The following is a 19,317-nucleotide window of genomic DNA, read 5'->3' on the forward strand; positions in this document are numbered from 1 at the left end:
TCAGCTAAAGCAAGTGAATATTAAGTAATGACTTTGAAAACAATAGGCCTAATTTTGTATATTATGTAGTTTAAATAAATACAGTGAAACGACTTAAACAGAGGAGCGTAAATGTTTTTAAAATTAAGGAATAAAAAGAAATCCAACAGGATTTCCATTCTAGATAGTGTCAGGCAGCCCAAAATGTACAGAAGTACACGATCCATGGAGCAAACTAACCTGAGGGGAAAGTGAGAGACCACGCCACAGTTCAGTAAGTGACGACAAGGGGCGCTATTTTCTCACTCCGCATGCAAACCTTTGGTGTGTGTTTAGTAGGCTACTCGTACGTTGTTCGCCTTCAAATCTAACTTTAAACCCTTCCCTGAAATCAGAGCCAGAGTTTTATAGTCAGTAACGCTGACGCCCGCCCTCAGTTTTTGCCAGACCACCCTGACGTCTCTTCACAATGAAGGGGAACTGAAGGACTGTGTCAACTTTCAAAGTCGTTCACCTTTCTGTTGTTGCTTCACCAGCCAGTGTTTTTCATGCGGCCACACTGAGGTAGGCACCCTGGCCGCTTCATTGTGTAATTGCTGGCGTTTTGTGTTGTCAAACATTCCTGTGTAGTAGCAGACACAATGTAGGCTACGATGTTGTTGGAATCTATAAGTGGCGTTATTTTGTATGAGCACGAACGACGTTTAAGCCAAACTGTGCTCAAAGTTAATCCTACTGAAAGGATTCTTGCCTTTTTTGTTAACTTTCACACGTTGAAAGCGACTTCAAGACTTGCAAACACTCCGCTGGACACATTTGTTAATTTGGTGAAATCCTGTTTACCAAAGCATCCCTTGTACTATAAACTTTTATAATTCGCTTGCACAGATTTCACACAGGCTTCTTTGTGAATGGGCCTTAGCGCTTGATGACGTGACCTAAATAAAGTGGAAATATTACTGAATGTATAGTACTGTATGATGGGTCTGATTTGCACCCATTTCTTTAACTCAACTCATACTTAACGACTTTTGCAAGATTACATGCGGAGCACGTTAAATGGCAAAATATTTGGAATGTGATTTTTATGTGTGTAACTACGCAGAGAAAACAGCAGTGAGTGACCTTGGCAGCAGATGACAGCTTTAAAACACTATTGTGATTTAAAACAAACCAGCATGACCCAGGTGGCTGTCAGAGGTTGTATTTGTTTTGAGCCATGTTTCCTGGCCATAACGTTTGTAACACCATGTATTTCAGCATGAATATGTTCAAAAGCGATGAAGGCTCAACAGCACCACCTCCAGTGGGGGTCCCACCTAGACCCAGCAATGAGGTAGGCTATGGAAAGTGCGAGAGAGTGGTCGGGGCTAGTTGTTTGTTTCACATGTGTTTTTCCATTAATTGTGGCCTTCATTCATCACTAGGATTTAGACAGACCCATCACACACAGCCCAAACAGCCAGACTGCATGAAAGACCATAGGCCTACACATCAGAGATGTCCCCCACATATTTTGACTGTAAAATTATTTCTTAAACCAACAGTGGCGAAATAGGAATGCCATTAGAAAGAATTAATCTGTCAAAGAATGAGAAAATATATGTGGAATATATAAAGAGAAATATAAACATAAAGATGAATTAATAAAAGATACAGATAAAAGATAAAAAATAATAAATCAAATAATAACTAGTAAATTATTAATATGTATGTATTTAATTAATGCATATTTTACATATAAATTAGAATTTTCAGTACGGTCTTTGTTTTGTGTTTTCACTTTATTTAAAAATTTTTCTTATTGCATTTGGAATTTAGAGCTCCTTTCATTGTGTTACAGTGTGGCAGAAGGAAAACTAATTTGTGGACTGGATTTGGGATTGTGGTCACATATCACACATTTTATTGGATTGAAGCGATTCATACAGGAAAAACTTGCCACCTGGAACACTGATTTACCACCATTTTATAGTATAGTAGCTATTTAAAAAAAGTACAGTCAATGGAAAAATAACAGCAAGACGCCTTGTAAAGACAGACATGTTTTTAAACCGATGACTAAATTTTGAAATTTTTTGTAAAATAGTTTGTTGTTTCTTCAGGCCCCCTCCATAGTCAGCAAAGCTCCTTCCTCTGGATCACTAGAAGAAGGACCAAACTCCACACAGGTGAGAAAAACTCAACTACAACATGTGCCATGACTTTGCAGGACGGATGGGTGACCAGGGTGTGTATTGTGCAATGTGTATATAGTTATGTTTTTGTCATTTGTCCAAACGTGATTTTCACTTTCCTCCATTTATTCTGACAAAAACACAAGTCAATAGGAGCCTTTATTACTATTACCGGATTAAGAACTGAATAATGTTAGTAGTTACTGCAAAACAGTACAATGGTGTGTTATTTCAACAAAGCATACAACAGAAAAAAAGCTGATATGGCTATATCTCAACAGCAATAGATGATGAAAATGTCAAAAAGCCAATACATATTGCTTTAGCTGCACCGTTAACAGTTTACAAACCGTGAATTGTAAAGTATGAACCAGCACAATTTCAAGCTGGTGTTAAACTGTAGACCCTATTTACGCCACAAGTGTCTCTTATCAAGATAAAATACAGAAGAGACTCTTTCATTTACACTTTTTTGAGATCAGGTGGCTATTCGATCCACCTAAGATGTATTAAGTGACTAAGTGTAAATGAGGTCCAAGTGTAAGTGCATCCAAGAAGCATTCAAGAGGGATTGAAATCCAATTGCTCAAACCATCTTCGGGGACACATACTAGCCAGATGCTCTAGGGGATTAAAGTCTCTAACTACATCAGTAAGCCGTTTGTGGAAATAGCCACTCACTGTCTGATTTTCTTAATACATCCATGGTCTGTCTCCTCTGTCCTTGTGATAACAGCAGCTAAAGCCACACTGAAATTAGCCATTTGTTCTCTGTATCATTAAAGCAACAGGGAAAAGCGGCTCCAGCCATTTCTACACATACAAGAGATGGTTTGAGGTAACAGAAAGACAACAGTAACTCAAATAACCACTTGTTACTACCAAGGTATGCAGAATACCATCTCTGAACAAGTCAAACCTTGAAGCAGATGGGCTACAGCAGCAGAAGGCCACACCAGGTGCCACTCCTATCAGCTAAGAACAAGAAACTGAGGCTACAATTCACACAGGCTCACCAAAGCTGGACAGTAGAAGATTGGAAAGACGTTGCCTGGTCTGAGGAGTCTCGATTTCATCTGCAACATTCAGACGGTAGGGTCAGAATTTGGCGTAAACAACATGAAAGCATGGATCCATCCTGCCTTGTATGAACGGTTCAGGCTGCTGGTGGTGGTGTAATGGTGTGGGGGTGTTTTCTTGGCACACTTTGGACCCCTTAATACCAACTGAGCATTGTTTTAACTTGACAGCCTACCTGAGTATTGTTGCTGACGATATCCGTCCCTTTATGACCACAGTGTACCCATCTTCTTATGGCTACTTTCAGCAGGATCATGCACCATGTCACAAAGCTCAAATTATCTCAAACTGGTTTCTTGAACGTGACAATGAGTTCACTGAACTCCAACGGCCTCCACAGTCACCAGATCTCAATCCAATAGAGCACCTTTGAGACGTGGTGGAACGAGAGATTCATATCATGGACTCCGTGATGCGTCATGTCAATATGGACCAAAGTCTCTGAGGAATGTTTCCAACACCTTGTTGAAAGTATGCCATGAAGAATTAAGGCAGTTCTGAAGGCAAAAGGGGGTCCAACCCAGTACTAGCAAGGTGTACCTAATATAGTGGCCGGTGAGTGTATGTGGCTAAGTATAAATAAAAATGTCATCCGAATTTTATCTGGATACAAGACTTGAAACGACAAGTTTTAAACGGGGCTGTAGTTGTTCCAAATAAGCCACAGTATGGATGTATTTATTTTTGTTTGCTTTTTTCACACTAGGTGATAACTGCCTTCAGTCAGCTGTAAATTCCTTTAATAAAGCTACAAGTTAAAGGAGCAGGACTATAGGACTTGAATTCAAAATTGAATGCATCAGTTCATGAAATATCTGAAACTTGTATTCCAGAAACCTTGGATGCTGAAAGGAGTCTTGCAGAAGGTCAACCCCTTCAGGTTTACCTCCCTGGTAACTACAGAATTGATGACATATATTTAACTGTCACTTTGCTACTACCTTGAGTTTAGTTTAATCTCAAAATAATGAAAAAGGAATTCAAATGTGAATGGTGAAAAGCTAATTAATTCTGTATTTCTCATTTGTCCAATTTTCAATTCTTAGCTTGATATATTAAAGATTTGGAGTTTACAGTGCAAAATATTAGATTGCTTTATTTTGAGTATCTTATTTTTTCCCCTGCAGGTGCCAAAGAGCGATCTTCAAAATGATTCTGCAGGTCCACCAGAAACAGGGAAAGAACTTAAAGACACACAGGTAAAATTTTCAGCTTGTTGATATGGCATTGTGATTATTTCAATTTGTTATGCTTCAGTTGTCCAATTAATGTGTTTATTATTTAGAACTCAGGGATGATTGCAGGGATGATGCAGAAAGTCAACCCATTTAAATCCTCACAGCCAAAGGTACCAGTTGTAAAACTGATGACACTGGACATTATTATCTCACCAAGGATGCCCCCTTCTTCACATCCTCAGTTTGTGTCTCTGTCTTGCATCTTGTTTGTCCAGGATACTGGGCCTCTGCACAGTGACCTCTCCTTCAGCAATGGAAGCTTAGCAGACAGTAACAACTTGCCAGAGAAGCAGGTAGGTCCACGCAATTTATCACTTTGTCAAAAAGCAGACCCCAGAAGGCTTTGTTAAAAAACTGATCATGTAGGTGTTGGGCAAAAACAAAGTAACACACTTTATGCATGTCAACTACCTATGTGTAGCAATAGTATTTTTATAGCTGCACACAGAGAAAACATAAACCATAATGACTCTCATAAAATAGTAAATTTGTCAATAATCCTCCAGTATGTAGAAAGTAGCAGCATGCATTGATTCCTACCAGTGTTATCCTTGCTACTACCACTAGATGGTGCCAAAGAAAGCAACTTGGCTCTTTTAGTTAGTTTTTTGTCCACCTCCTGAATATACCCAGCATAGATAGGGTGAGATTGTTTTTCTAAAACATCTACTGTGTCATAAATAACAGAATGTAACGAATATATACTTGTTTTTTCTGTATTTGTGCATTTTTTTGTAAAGATCTTTGAACCCATGGGCGGCACTCTGGTGCAGTGGTTAGCACTGTCGCCTCACAGCAAGAAGGTTGTGTGTTCAAACCCCGGTTGCCCCGACCTTTCTGTGTGACCACCATCCAAAGACATGTAGGTTAATTGGTGTCTTCGAAATTGTCCTTAGGCGTGAATGTCAGTGTGAGTTGTCTGTCTATGTGTGGCCCTGCGATGTCCAGGTTGTACCCTGCCTTTCGCCCAATGTCAGCAGGGATTGGCTTCAGCCCCCCCGCGACCCTGTACGCAGGATAAGTGGTTGACGATGGATGGATGGATCTTTGAGCCTTTGATGGTCAGGGGGCTGGTGCAGAAATTAAACCCATTTTAGGGCTTACACACAGGAAGGTTACTGTGCAGAAGATAACCACTTCAACTTCAGATTTTGCAATTGCATGTTAAGTTTACTTAACATGTAAGAGGGACTTTGTGTTCTCATTTTTTCCTGGGTTGGCATTATTTTCTACACCAACTGGATGGGCAGGTTTTGTTGTGATATAGATTCTCGATGAGGGTTATCGAACAAACTCAAACAAAGATGTTCCCAGTAATGCTTCCTCATTCAAGACACAGGTATGGGTTACAGTAAAATGTTTATTTTTTGAAGGAATGAGGATGTTTTACTCAGTTTTAGTAAGTGGGGGTCATTTGAGAGGTGATCCGGATGTATGGTGTGTGTTGGTAACTTAAGCCACAAACACAATCCCTCATTACAAATTATGTTATCAGTATCATTTGTTCTGCGGATGTCAATAATTAACTCACAAGAAACCAATGTTTTTTTCTTAACAGCTGCTTGTAACTTTTGTTTTCCACCCACCCATTTTTTAAAACTCTTATTAGAAAAACACAGCTATTCACAGTGAACACTCCGCCAGCTATGAAAGCTTGCATGACAGCACCACAGAGAGACATGTATGACCTTAAGTGCATCTCCTCAGTTTCTTGAATGATTTGTTTTTAAAAATGCTGTTTGTTTTTCCCAATTTCTGAAATAAATCTAGATACCTAGATGAAGGTTTTTGCCTTGAATCTAATGAGCCAAATGTGATCTCTAGCTGGTACGGACAGCTGTTAACAGTGGCTGACTTTTTGTCCAATGAAAGGATGCTGTCTAGCCAGAAAAATTCTAAGTATCTGTAATGTGAGAAGTGTATGACGTTCATTGTTCACCCTTCCTGGATTGTTATTGTTATTAGTCATAAGGAAACATCCCAGTGAATAAACATGTAATAAAACTTTTAACCCAATAAATGCAAAACTGTCCCTATCCTGCACCTAGTTTGTAGTCACATGCAGTGTATTGTTTGGGTCACGAACAGAAGTACCCATAAACATGTAGCATTTTCGAGGGGACTCATTTATTTAGCCATAAAATGCTGTATTATTATTTATATTCTTTCCATTACATTGTAGTAAAAAAATTTTTAAATGACATTTTCTACATTGGAAGTCACAATTTTGCCTTGTTTCATTTTTTTCACGGTTATACATTTAAAAATGATTTATGACACTTTAACCAAAGTGTCTTACAATAAGTGCATTCAAACATGGGGATACAACCCAAAAATGTACCCTGCCTGGGTAAAAAAATGGAACGTTTTTTTCTATAGTGCAGTTTTGTTCCCTTCAATTATTTTAAATTTCCAGTTTTTCTTAGAATTGATTTATTTTTTTGCTCCACACTACTCATGTGATACTCAGACACTGCCCTAGGTGAGTAGGCAAGGCAGCTTTATGCATAAAGCACAATCAGTTTAGTGCTTTACATAAGGTAAAGTAAATAATAAAGAACAACAACATAGGAACAATTTTAAAAGCATAAAAATAAATACAACCAACAAAGCAATCATAGACTCAATACAGTTTTGGTGCAGTAATAAATTGACCCCAAATCAAAGTGCAGTATAGTTAATGTCCAAGTGAGTACAGCTGAGCCGCATTACAGCTGTTTTTCCCCACAGTGCAAATTAAAGTTGGTGCTTATCAAGCGCACACATTCTCATTCACATCAGTTCGCAGTGACATTATGAAACTACAAATAAAACTTTACTCAGCACGACAAGGCTGATTCCATAAACTGGGCAGTGCAATATTTTTATAAAGGCTGTGTGGATAGGGGATAGAATTTAGTTACTTATTTTTATTCAAGTAAGAGCCCTTTTGTTGGGTTATATTGTGCCCTATCTTAACCTCAACATGACAGAGCAGCTTCTTGTTTTTCCATTGTGTAGTTTCCCACGTCTCTCTTTATTTCCTTTTGGCAAGTGCATCCATTTATCACATGGCAACTCAGAGCTTAAATGACACACAAATATGTTGTCAATATGCAATCGCTGCTACTCGAGCTAAATCTGTCCATTTTCACAATCTTTGCTCATATCAAATTACCCCTTGCGGAGTGGTATGTGTCTCATCCTCAAGCTCGGGTCCTCTACCAGAGGCCTGGGAGTTTGACGGTTCTGCGCAGTATCTTCTGGTCAGAGACCTCTGATTTACCTGGTATCTGCTGTAGCCACTCTCCCAGTTTGGGGGTCACAGCCCCCAGTGCTCCGATTACCACTGGCACCACTGTTGCTCCTACTTTCCACATCTTTTCTAGCTCCTCTTTCAGCCCTTGGTATTTCTCAAGCTTCTCGTGTTCCTTCTTCTTGATGTTGCTGTCGCTTGGGATTACCACATCTATCACTGCAGCCTTCTTTTGCTGTTTGTCGATCAACACAATGTCTGGTTAGTTAGCTGTCAACAGTTTGTATTATATGTTATCTATTATATTAACATCAGATTTGCTGGGAATATATTGAAGTAATAAGCTTGAACATTAGATGAATAAACACACTATTATTAAAATTCAACCAATTTAATAATAATCTGGATAAAACCATCAAGTTCTTAAAAGAACTCCAGCACAGAGAGAGGAACAAAATAACCACGGCAGTTTGTGTCTGAACACAGAATGGGCCACATCAGGTCCGGATTCTGTAGACAGAGAGAAACACACAGATGTCATTTGTTAGCATTTGTTAACACTTTGGGTTTGTTTTGAAAAGCTACAGTACGTAGTCAAGACGCCTCCTCAACATGCGACGCAGCTGCTGCTGAGAACGGAACCCCGGGTGGAAAAGTCCAGAAGACGAGTTCTGATTTTTTTTTTCTGACTTTATCTAACGTAGCCTGGTACTGATGGAGAAAGTCACGTATATACAGGGAGAGAGGGAAATGGAAAGAAGGAGAGGACAGAGGGACGTTAGGTCTGTGAGTGTAGGGGAAAGAGCACAGAACGAAAATGAGGCAGATTCAATAAGTGAGTGAAAACTTAAATAAGGTGGCGAATGAAGTAGGCTATAAATTAGGCCTGGGCATGTTAATAGGGAAACTTGCTACTGAACAGACCGTTTATGCCGCTCTCTGGAAAAAAAAAAAAAAACAATGTTTCTGCTGATATCTGTTCAGAAAAAGACCCAAGAAAACTGGACTCTGATGGTAACTTGTTTTAACAAGCTAGATAAAAGGGAAGGCCCTGGCAGTGGCAAATAGCTTTGGTTTAATATTTGATTTGATTACATTAATGTTTAAATTGAGATTTACAAGAAATATTTTATTGCTACTGTGTAAAGGGAATACTGCTGGTAAAAAGCACCTTATTTGGTTCCAAACCACGTTATTGCACTTTTGTGTATATAGCAGTACATTTAAATTAAAAGTGCACAATAAACTACTTTAGAATTCATTATTCAATTTTGTGCATAACAATGCGATTAATCGGGATTATCGGGATTTTAAATGTTGCCCAGCACTACTATAAATGTAACGGTGAAATAAGAAGCAAGCGAGTACATATTGTAAAAACATGCCCACTAATGTCCTTTACTTGTAAAACTAACAACACAACAGCACACTTGGCCACCTACAGTGTCATGACACACAAGCTCATACTAGTACGTAAGTAGTGTAATTCCACTTATGTGTGCAGGTGAATTTAATACATGAAGTGATACATTTCAAGATTTTGTTTCCATTGATCCAAAATGGAGACACAGCTCATAAAGCTTTCTGATCAAAAGAGGCATGTATGTAAGGAAGTTATGATTCTAAATTAACATTTGATTCCCCAGGTACTTTCATTACAGGTGAAAAATAATAAAAAAAAGACAGACATCTGTTAAATTGCAAGAAATCCAACACCTCACAATATGTTATAATGTATAATGTTATTAATAGTAATTACACACACATGAATAAACCACATTTAAATATGCATTTGAAAATTCCTCATTCCGGCTTAAACATCTTGGTGGATTGAGGCTGCAGTTCCAACCTGCTTCTAGTAGCTTGAGGCATTTTACTTTTTAAAACCACGCGAAACAAAAACCCGTGGACTCTCTGTGGGTAAACTCTATTGTGAAGTCACTGTTTAGTGGAACCAGATTTTGTAAAGTTATACAAGGTTGTGTTCCACTCCCGCCCAAACTTGAAAAACAGCCTGGGTAACTTTGAAGAACCCGAAGGACAACACCCTGTTTTTTTTAACTTTATATTAAATCCACTTTGCTTTGCACTTTACTTTGTGACAGTCCATCAATAAGAGTGCTTTGTCTCCAGCATCATGCTTCAACAATAACACAACTCACTCATAACTCAAGTCAGCTAAGTCAACTCACAACTGTGTTACAAAGTGTGACCATAAATCAAGCAAGTCAGATTGATATGTATTCTGCTAAACATGACAGATCATCATTTAATATTACATTAACTTAAACAACTACCATAACAGGCATTTCCAACATCAATACAAAAAAACAGCACTAATTTGATCAATATTTATCATTAATTTCATACCAGTTGTAGAGTTTGGGCTCGGTGAAATGGCTTATAAATAATATCTCAATAGTGTAAGCTTATACCACGATATACTATTTATCATTTAATATACATGTTTTCTTTAAAATAACATGCTCAAAAAGTGTAAAAATATGATGATCTTTTAGAATATGATGCATTTCTGTAGAACTACTAAACCGTATATGAAGTAGTTAAATATAGCTCAAACTTAAAGGTTCAGTGTGTAATATTTATGAGGATCTATTGACAGAAATGCAATATAATATACATAACTATGTTTTCAGTGGTGGATAAAGACCTTACATAATGAACCATTAAGGGCCGTCCTCGACTAAGAATTTACATAGTCAAATCAGATTTGTCAAGTGTTGCCTATGTGTGTTTGTGCGAAGCTTGGGGGACCAGGGGGTTGAGTGTTGTAGGGTGTACACACGATAGATCCGCTTTAATCTTGAGAAGCTGCAGAGCTGCAGTCTGTATTCACTAGTCTCTGATGTAACTTACAATGTGCATTTCCGGCACAACACCGGTGAAGCTTGTGCGCTGTCTCTCTGCCTGACCACACCATAGACTGTACACAGAGGACGCCCCCTTCCTTAAGGGTTAGGGTTAAAATATTGGATTTATTCATGCACTTTGAAAAAATAATTTTTTCTTTTCACATTTTTATTTACAGGATTATATTGATATTTATATCAAAATTAGGGTGTATATTAACTGTAAGTAATTGGTAATAAACCAGTAGTTCTTTGTAAAATCAGACATTGAGCAACCCCATATCGCAAAAATGGCACGATCCTCATTTCGCTGCGAATATTTAACGGTGAGATTGACAGTCAAATCAGGCTCCACCCATCGAATCTTCTACTATTCAGCGCTAGAACCGTTATGTTGTTATTACCTTAGAATGAGCTATTTCTATCTACACATGGTAGCTGAGCTTTTATCTTGAGAAGCTGCAGAGCTGCAGTCTCTATTCATTAGTCACTGTAACTTACACTGCACATTCTCTCTGCTCTGCTCGCCTTGCGCAGAGATGTGTAAATCCGCCAACGTGCCGACAATCTACATGCACGTCGCTGTTCCTTGCAGGTCTATTCCAAGTACTGTTTAAAAATGATACAATATTCTTTGTGTGATTCAACAATGGTGATAGACTCAGCACTGCTGGTGCTCTGACTCTCTGCTTCTTCTATCACACACAGGCTACACCACACGTGCGCACTGACACCCCTTATCTTAAGGGTTAGGGTTACAATTTTGGATTTATTCACGCACTTTAAAGGTTCAGTGTGTAATATTTCTGAGGATCTATTGACAGAAATGCAATATAAGATCTATAACTATGTTTTCAGTGGTGTATAAAGACCTTACATAATGAACCGTTATGTTTTTATTACCTTAGAATGAGACATTTTTATCTACATAACCGCGGGCACCCCCTTCTATGGAGGTCACCGTATTTTGTCGTCATGTTTCTACCGTAGCCGACAACGGACAAACAGTGCTACAGAGCGCCTTACCTCATCATGCCATCCTTCTTGTGCTTGTATAATTCCAGCGGTGTAGACGCCCGTCACTACATTCAATATGTACAAAGAAGAAGAAGAGGAAATAATAATGACAACAATATGCAGTCTCTGAGTAGTCTTATGGTTTATTAGAAGCCTGTGGATCTTTATAGCATGAAGCCAGATGAAGTAGCGACAGATGCAGACAGATGATGGCAGAAATCAGAATGTGGATTTTCCCACATGGAAGGCTATAATGTGGGACAGATGTTTTCAAACCAGTGCTGAAGTTGTCTGTTTTCTGCTGGACAGGTAATTAACTAAAGTTTATCAGACTTTAGCGGTGCAAATGAAAGCTGTTCTTTGATAGCTTTACCTAGAAGCTGTCCATAATCACTGAGAGCCGTGATATGTTTCCCCTGTCAGTGGTGTAAAATATGTAGTTGGATTAATTTCCTGTCGCCTACTTATTCTCCAGCCTGTGCTTTGGCTTTGCCGGTTACATTAGCAATCAGCTGATCAGTAACGTTAATTGGCAATAAAACCCTAACGTTAGCTTAGAGCATGGAAGCATCAGCCAGCTAAACTTTTACTGCCCTGGTAGAAAAATCATGTAAGGTTAGCTGGATTGGTTTATTCTCAAACGCTGTGCTTTGGCTTGTGGTGTAAAATATGTAGTTGGATTAATTTCATGTAATTAATCTCTCTATCCAGAGCTCTGTTTTGGTTTTGTTACCTTTGTGAGACAATCAGCTGATCACTAATTGGCAATAAAACGGTAACAGCAGGGAAGCTCAGATCAGCAGCTATACTTCACATTTTACTGCCCTGGTGGAAAACATGTATTTTACTGCTAATGGTGATATATAACAAGACCATGTGCCTATCAAGTGACCAATAATGAATACTTTCCGAATTTGCATTATATTATTATTCATTAATTATTATTATTATGGATATTGCTTCGCCACTGTGCACACAAATGTGTAATTTGTACTTTCACATGCTAAATGCCCATTAAAAATGTTGCACCGTTTTACTACAAGCTGAAATTATGGCTGTCAATACTACTAAAAAATAAAAAAGACATTTTGGTAAGATTTGCAGATTGCTTTTCTAGTTAACTAAGCAATGTGAGAGAAGCCTCACCAGCCAATGCATTTGTAAACTTCATGTATTATGTTGTTTATAATGGACTGTGGTGCAGAAACAGAGAGGCTTAAATTGTCCTGTTATCGGTCAGTGGTCATATTTGATGCACTAGATGTGATAGTTTTTGAGATGTTCTTCATTTACTTGGTATGTTAGTCCAGATGAGCCAACCCTCCCAAGCTGTAAAATACTGTATTACAGGAGTATGAGACATCATGTAGCACTTCATTTCTTGATGTGGCTGTTGTTTATTAATAAGTAACATTAATATAAAAAAAAAACATGGTTTTACTGAATAATTTAGTTAATGTAATTTCTTAATATATCTACTGTATCTAAAGAAACCTAATTTCTTGACTGGCAAATATTCTATCTCATAGATGACATCTTTGTAGCACTGTAGCTAACCTAACATGTAGACCTAATATGTTTTTGCAGCATTATATGTTGATGTTTATATCATAATAGGCTGTATATTAACTTAATGGGAGTAAAATTAGACGTAATGCACCCCCCATAAAGCTAAAACGGCATGATCCTCATTTCAGAACGTCTCTATGAAGATTATTGGGAGTCGAATCAGGCTCTGCCCATTGAATAATCGAAACCTCGACTATTCGGGGTCACCCCTAATGGTAGCCAGTTAATTGTACTTGCAGTCCTTGCTTTCTTGAAATGGGAACAAAAGATGCAGCAAGGTGGAATTTGTCAGCCATTGCATGGCAGCAAAACAGGATTTTACGATGGTGTGTAATTGGTAGCATTTCACAGCGCTTATGAAATGTTGTCCAAATATGGGTGTACAGTGTGCCGTATTTTTCTGTTACAGGAAGCAATGGAAGTTGAGATGCTAGAGATGGCTGAAGTACCAGTTCCCAGCAAAGGAACAGTCCTGGACCCTCTAGATGTAAGCTCATTTTTATAGTTTCTTATAATATTATCAGTGTGATTTAATTTCCCTGTACATACAGAGAGGTGGCTGTGGGTTAGAGCGAGTTGCCCGATAATCGGAAGATCGGCGGTTCAATCCCTGGCTCCTCCAGGCTGCATGTTGAGATACTGAAGATACTGAACCCCAAATAGCCCCTGGTGGCAATGGTGAATGCTGAATGAGATGTAGTGTAAAAGTGCTTTGAGTGGTTGCAAAGACTAGAAAGGCGCTGTACAGAACATTTACATTACAGAATTATTCCAATGACTTTAAAATTGTTCACTTTCAGGATGAGGAAGGCCTTTTAGCGTGGTGGAGAACCGTAGAGGGTATGCTTAAAACTGGCAAGATTTTGTTGCTTGTTGATTTTGTTTGATTTATTGGGGATCTTGTGTACTGCAGCTGGAACTTTAAAGTTGTATTTGTTTCTTTTCTGTGTGTCAGACTGGGATGAGTGGACTGAGGCAAACCAGAATGATGAAGAGTAAGTAGCACATCTACTGAAGTTATCAATTTGCTAGTAGTTTTTTTTGGTTTGTTTTAAAGCTTTAGAGTAGCACTGGCCAGTATCAACATAAAAACATCTAATAACTTTTTAAAAACAATTTATAAACTGTATCACAGGACCATGCTTAAAATGAGTTTGATAAATGAGTTTGGTAACACAATATTTACAGTGATATTTCTACCATACAAAATATTTTTTTCTGCTAATCCTTTACAAGTAAGTCCACAAAAAACTAACCTTTACAAAAAATAACTAATTCTGAAATTCACTTATTCAGCTCCTTTTCAGTGTTTCTCCCTCAACATGTTTTCCCTGTCTCAGAGTGGTGGAACAGGTCGCTGATCGTGTCTTCATGGCGGCTCGTCTTTTTGTTCACTTTTTCAACCAGCGTGGCGTCTCACTCCAGCAGCGTATCCTGGAGCTGCTCGATCTGGCTGATACAGCTGACATTTTCCATAAGAAAACAGTCACAACCAGTGTCGGTGGTGGAGTGGCCAGTGTTGCAGGATCCATCACTACGATCACCGGCCTCATTCTGGCGCCCTTCACTGCAGGAACGTCGCTCATCGTTACAGCTGTAGGCATTGGTATAGCTACGGCAGGTGGGGTGGCATCTGCTTCAGCCAACATCACAGACACAGTCCATTCAAAAATGGACCGCAAGAAGGTGGAGAAGATGATCCAAGACTACCAGGAGGAGATGAAGGACATCAAGGAGTGCCTGGAGTTTTTGCAGGTGTGAAGACAGAAGACAGGTTTTCAGCCAGTTTGTCTCAGTTGCATGTAAAGCTTGAAAACTTATTGCTGACCTAATGATCATTTTACTCATGTCCTTTAAACTTTAAGTGTGAAAAATAGTTGTAGAGGGTAAATTGATGTCATATCCTTGTATATTCACAGACTGAGTCACAAATATATTTTACCTATTGTAAAGACAAATCGATTGATTTCTTATTCTGAAACGTGTATTGAGGATATGTGACATCACATAGCAAGCCCTGGATCGAATTCACACTCTTTGTGGTAAAACAGTGTCATAATGATTTGTAGACATGAAGCGATCCACAAATACACTGTGACCTGCAAAGGCAGATTTAATACTTGAATGCTGAGCATTGCACAGAATTTGAATGTCTTGAAACAGTGGTTTGAAAATCCAAGTTATGGTGCTTTCAGACCAAAAGCGAAGCGAGCGTTCGGGGCGGTGAGTTTACATACAAAGTTAATGCAAAGACGCGTAGAGCTACGATTTCCTGCTGGACATTGCTGGGAGAAAAGAAAGCGAGGAGGTTGAACTACCTGGTGAGTTCAAAAACATGTGTATGTAATTTTATTCCAGCTATCATTGTACTTTACTGTGACCAAGGTAGCATAGCATAGCCCAGATCGATCAAAACTCCATTCAGAAAACAAACATTTTAGAAGTATTTGTCCTGCTGTCTTGCTGACAGACCTGACAAAGCATGAATTCATATGTTTAACAAATCAGCTTCATATTGTAGTTATTTCGGCATCAGTTTGATCCATTTATTGCTAATTAATCACAGCAAAAGGTTTACTTTGGTTTCATACAGCTGTGGAAATGGCAAGTTGTGTTTATTCGCGTCATCACGTTGTGTGTGAACACTCCAGCGATAAAACCCTGTGAGGAAAGCGTTGCGTGGATTAAATTTGCGTTTGGTCTGAATGCCGCATACTCTATTTGACAGAGAAATGTCAAAGTTCTGAAAACAAATGCGAAACAATCTATAAATAGAATACGATCCTAAAGCTAAATGTTGTCATTGCACATTGACAGGTTTGAGAAATATTTTGGATTTCAAAAATTGTGTAATCCTAATGTCAAATCTCCGATTCGTTATCTATCCGCCAGGAAGGGATGGAGACACTTGAGGAATGGAACTTTGAGAAGTACGCTGAGAGCATCTCAAAGAAGCACCTCAACCAGAATGTCAAACATGTAATGAAGGAGGGCGGCCGGGCGGGCAAGGCTTTAGTGATCAACACCGAGAGCCTGATTAGTACCATTCAGGTACTCAATGTTGCAGGTGGTGCTGCCAAAGCCGCCCAGGTAATGAGTGTTACCACTGGACTTATGTCAGGTCTCTTCCTGGCTCTTGATGTCTTTTTCCTGGCGAAGGATTCCATGGAACTCAAAAAGGGCGCAAAGACAGAGTTTGCTGCTAAGATCCGAGAAGTTTGCAAGGACCTGCAGAATGGGCTGCTGGAACTGAACCGCATCAAGGAGCAGGTGCAGAAAACCATGGATGGTATAGAGGTGGAGGTAGAGGAGGGGGAGCTGTTGAAGTCTGATCTGAAGAAACTTGTTGAGCTTAAAAAATGAAGGATACTGGGGTTATGAAACAAAACCAAAGCCTCACTTTCTCAATCCTAATCCCAGAAACTAGTTTCAGCATAAGTGGCATTGTAGTTTAGAATCAATTAATTATAACTTTTTCTTTCAATATTTCTATTTTGTAGTCATATTAAATATTTATATTTAGCCATTTTAATCTGCTGTCTCAGTTGTGAAAGGCAGTCATACCCAACAGACCAATAGGGAGGAAGGAAAGCATTTTTGCTTACTCATACAATAATAAAGCATTGGATTAAGCATAGAACTCAGGCGTGGATGAGGCGTGATCACCTTGTGCTCAGTGTGTGATGCACTGGTGTGCGCATGAAGAACAATAAACAAGATGACAAGCCCGTCTGTCTGGCTTCACTTGAATTCCTCTGTGCTCATCACCATTTCAGCATGAAGCATGCACCAGGTGGGCAAAAAAGGCACCACACACCTGTTGTGGATTATTCTGAATGAGGTGTAACTCAGTGAGATCACGATGAAGACATTACTTTACACAAACCCAACACACTGAACAAATGAATTAAGTTGTGCCAACATTCACATTTATTAAAGTCTATCTTAAAACAATACTTAATTACCCACATGTACATTGAACCGGTGCTGGAATGTAACTAAGTACATCTCAGAGACAAATATTGTAGTTTCTATTCCACTACATTTGTCTGATGTGCTTTAATTACTACTTACTTTTTACATTACAATCTTTCATACCTTTCCTGTCCAGTGAAAACCATGTATCTCCAAATATGATGATTTGGAATTAGAAATTGAATGAAGTGTTGCTTTAAGGGTTGATCCTACTTCTTAATCTAAATAATTTTTTTTTACTGACTTTAGATCAGCTGGCATCAGGGCTGTTTTTCTGAGTTTCTGAAAAATTGACTTTAGAGATGATGTGGTTCTCAAAGGACAGCGATGCTGCAAACAAATGATGACCTTACAGAATATGATGCATTACTGTATTGCTGTGTTACAGAGTTAAAACATCCACAGCAGTAAAAAGCAACATACACATGCATGCACGCAGGAATATTAATCCTGTTGCATAATTTTTTAAATTATGGATTATACTTCACATCCTCTGCCCGAACTACTGGTCAGACAACAAAGTATCTTCAGTCAGAGACTCCTTTAGCTTATCAGTAATAACGACCGTTACAACAAGTCATTCCTCTTAACCTCCATCATTCTTGTTTGCCACATACCTCGTGTGTTTTATGTAAATTGTTTGTTTTAGTTATGTAAACTGATGCTAAGTATGACACTGTATTATTAATCCGAAAACATCGTATTGGTAAAGCACTGACAGGAACTGTCACTATGAGTACTTTTACTTTTGGTACTTTTAAGTACATTTTGCTGATAATGCTTACATTCTTTTACTTAAGTAAGGTTTTGATTGCAGGACTTTTACGTAGTAGTGGAGCATTTTCTCTGTGTGATATTACTATTTTTACTTACTAAGTAAAATATCTGAATACTTTTTAAACTATTGTTAAAACTGGAAACAATACTTCCCCAAACTACTTTTTTCCCCCTAAGACCTGGGACCGGTTTTCCCAGCCTATACATTTCATTTACATTTATTCATTTAAATGACGCTTTTATCCAAAGTGACTTACAATTTCTATTTATGTCAGAGGTTGCACACCAGAGCAGCTCGGGGATAAGTGTCTTGCTCAGGGACACATTGGTCTCTCACACCAAAGGCATGTGTCTTATCCACTGCTCATCTCCACCGCAACCCGAGTACACTATAAAAGCTAGTTAACCTGTTACTCATGGTCATGCCATCCATTTGACGACAGCAGTCTTAATCTCTTTTGTTCTCTATACACTACCACATTACATCATCCCTCTTTACACTACTGATTCCACTGACGCCTAAACATACCACACCTGATGTCCACTTATGTATTTGATTAACTTCCTTGTCTTAAATAAAGTACTTTAGATTTCACTGTTGAAATGGTGATTATCCCACATTTGTCATGGCGCAAGAGTCCTATGCATGTCTAATTTTTGAATTGATGGTTATAAGTTAGTGGCTACTTGCTACAACACAATTTGACCCTCAGGGATTATGGCGAATCTACTGTGACCTCTAAACCCTCACTCTCCAGAGGGCCAGTGCACTGTGAAAATACAGCGCCTGTTTCTGTCCTTCCTTTCATAATAAACCTTTACTAGCTTCAATAAAATCCCTGAATTTGATCATATTTTGGCCACTGTGTCATCCTTTAGGCCATTTTTCTTTGTGTGTCCTGTCAGTGAGACTTTCAAAGATCAGCCTCATATCTTGAGATAGCACCAAATATTGCGACATCTTGATACATCAACAATATGAGTATTACCTTCACGCTTCTTGAACTTGTCAGATAATGATGAGGGAAGAATTTTGTTCAGCAGTACGGCTTGTTAGGCATTAACTTTGTGTAAGTGACTATATAATATTACTCAGCACTACATTGATCATATCATAAAGCAGAGTCAAAAGGTGGAGTTCAACTCTTTAAAATGACTATTACTCCATTGCTCTACAGTAGGCATATGTACATTGTTAAAGTAAGTGTATTGTTTCTTAAAATAAACTCAATAATCACTTCCTTTAAAGATTATGTCATTAACAAGATGTTATCTTCCATAGCTAGAGTATAGTATACAGTTTACATTAACGTACACATCCAGCAGAACCACAGCAATGTCGGCACCCACTGAAGTTGTTTCTCTGGCCATATAAAGGACGATGACAATCTAGTGTGGTG

At 38.6% G+C, this 19,317-nt stretch overlaps 1 protein-coding gene across 1 annotated transcript; it reads left to right on the forward strand.

The window, feature by feature from the left end:
• Positions 1–269: 269 nt before the first annotated feature.
• si:cabz01007802.1 (apolipoprotein L6) lies at positions 270–18,771 on the forward strand. Its single transcript, XM_038731683.1, has 12 exons — positions 270–543; positions 1,240–1,315; positions 2,085–2,150; positions 4,070–4,129; positions 4,364–4,435; positions 4,522–4,584; positions 4,690–4,767; positions 13,575–13,652; positions 13,966–14,005; positions 14,121–14,160; positions 14,506–14,920; positions 16,058–18,771. Exons 2-12 carry the CDS (start codon positions 1,241–1,243, stop codon positions 16,526–16,528), a joined length of 1,458 nt encoding a protein of 485 aa, XP_038587611.1. The 5' UTR covers positions 270–543; position 1,240; the 3' UTR covers positions 16,529–18,771.
• Positions 18,772–19,317: the final 546 nt, after the last annotated feature.

The sequence above is a fragment of the Micropterus salmoides genome, unplaced genomic scaffold, assembly GCF_014851395.1.
Source record: "Micropterus salmoides isolate LMB-PRFRI ecotype aquatic unplaced genomic scaffold, ASM1485139v1 Ms_hic_scaffold_2, whole genome shotgun sequence".
NCBI lineage: Eukaryota > Metazoa > Chordata > Actinopteri > Centrarchiformes > Centrarchidae > Micropterus > Micropterus salmoides.

Excerpts from the sequence above, each read along its gene's own strand:
- si:cabz01007802.1 (XM_038731683.1), top strand. The coding sequence starts at position 1,241 with ATGAATATGTTCAAAAGCGATGAAGGCTCAACAGCACCACCTCCAGTG. Across the intron at positions 4,436-4,521 it reads AAGAACTTAAAGACACACAG|AACTCAGGGATGATTGCAGG; the intron begins GTAAAATTTTCA and ends TTTATTATTTAG. Across the intron at positions 14,921-16,057 it reads AGTGCCTGGAGTTTTTGCAG|GAAGGGATGGAGACACTTGA; the intron begins GTGTGAAGACAG and ends TCTATCCGCCAG.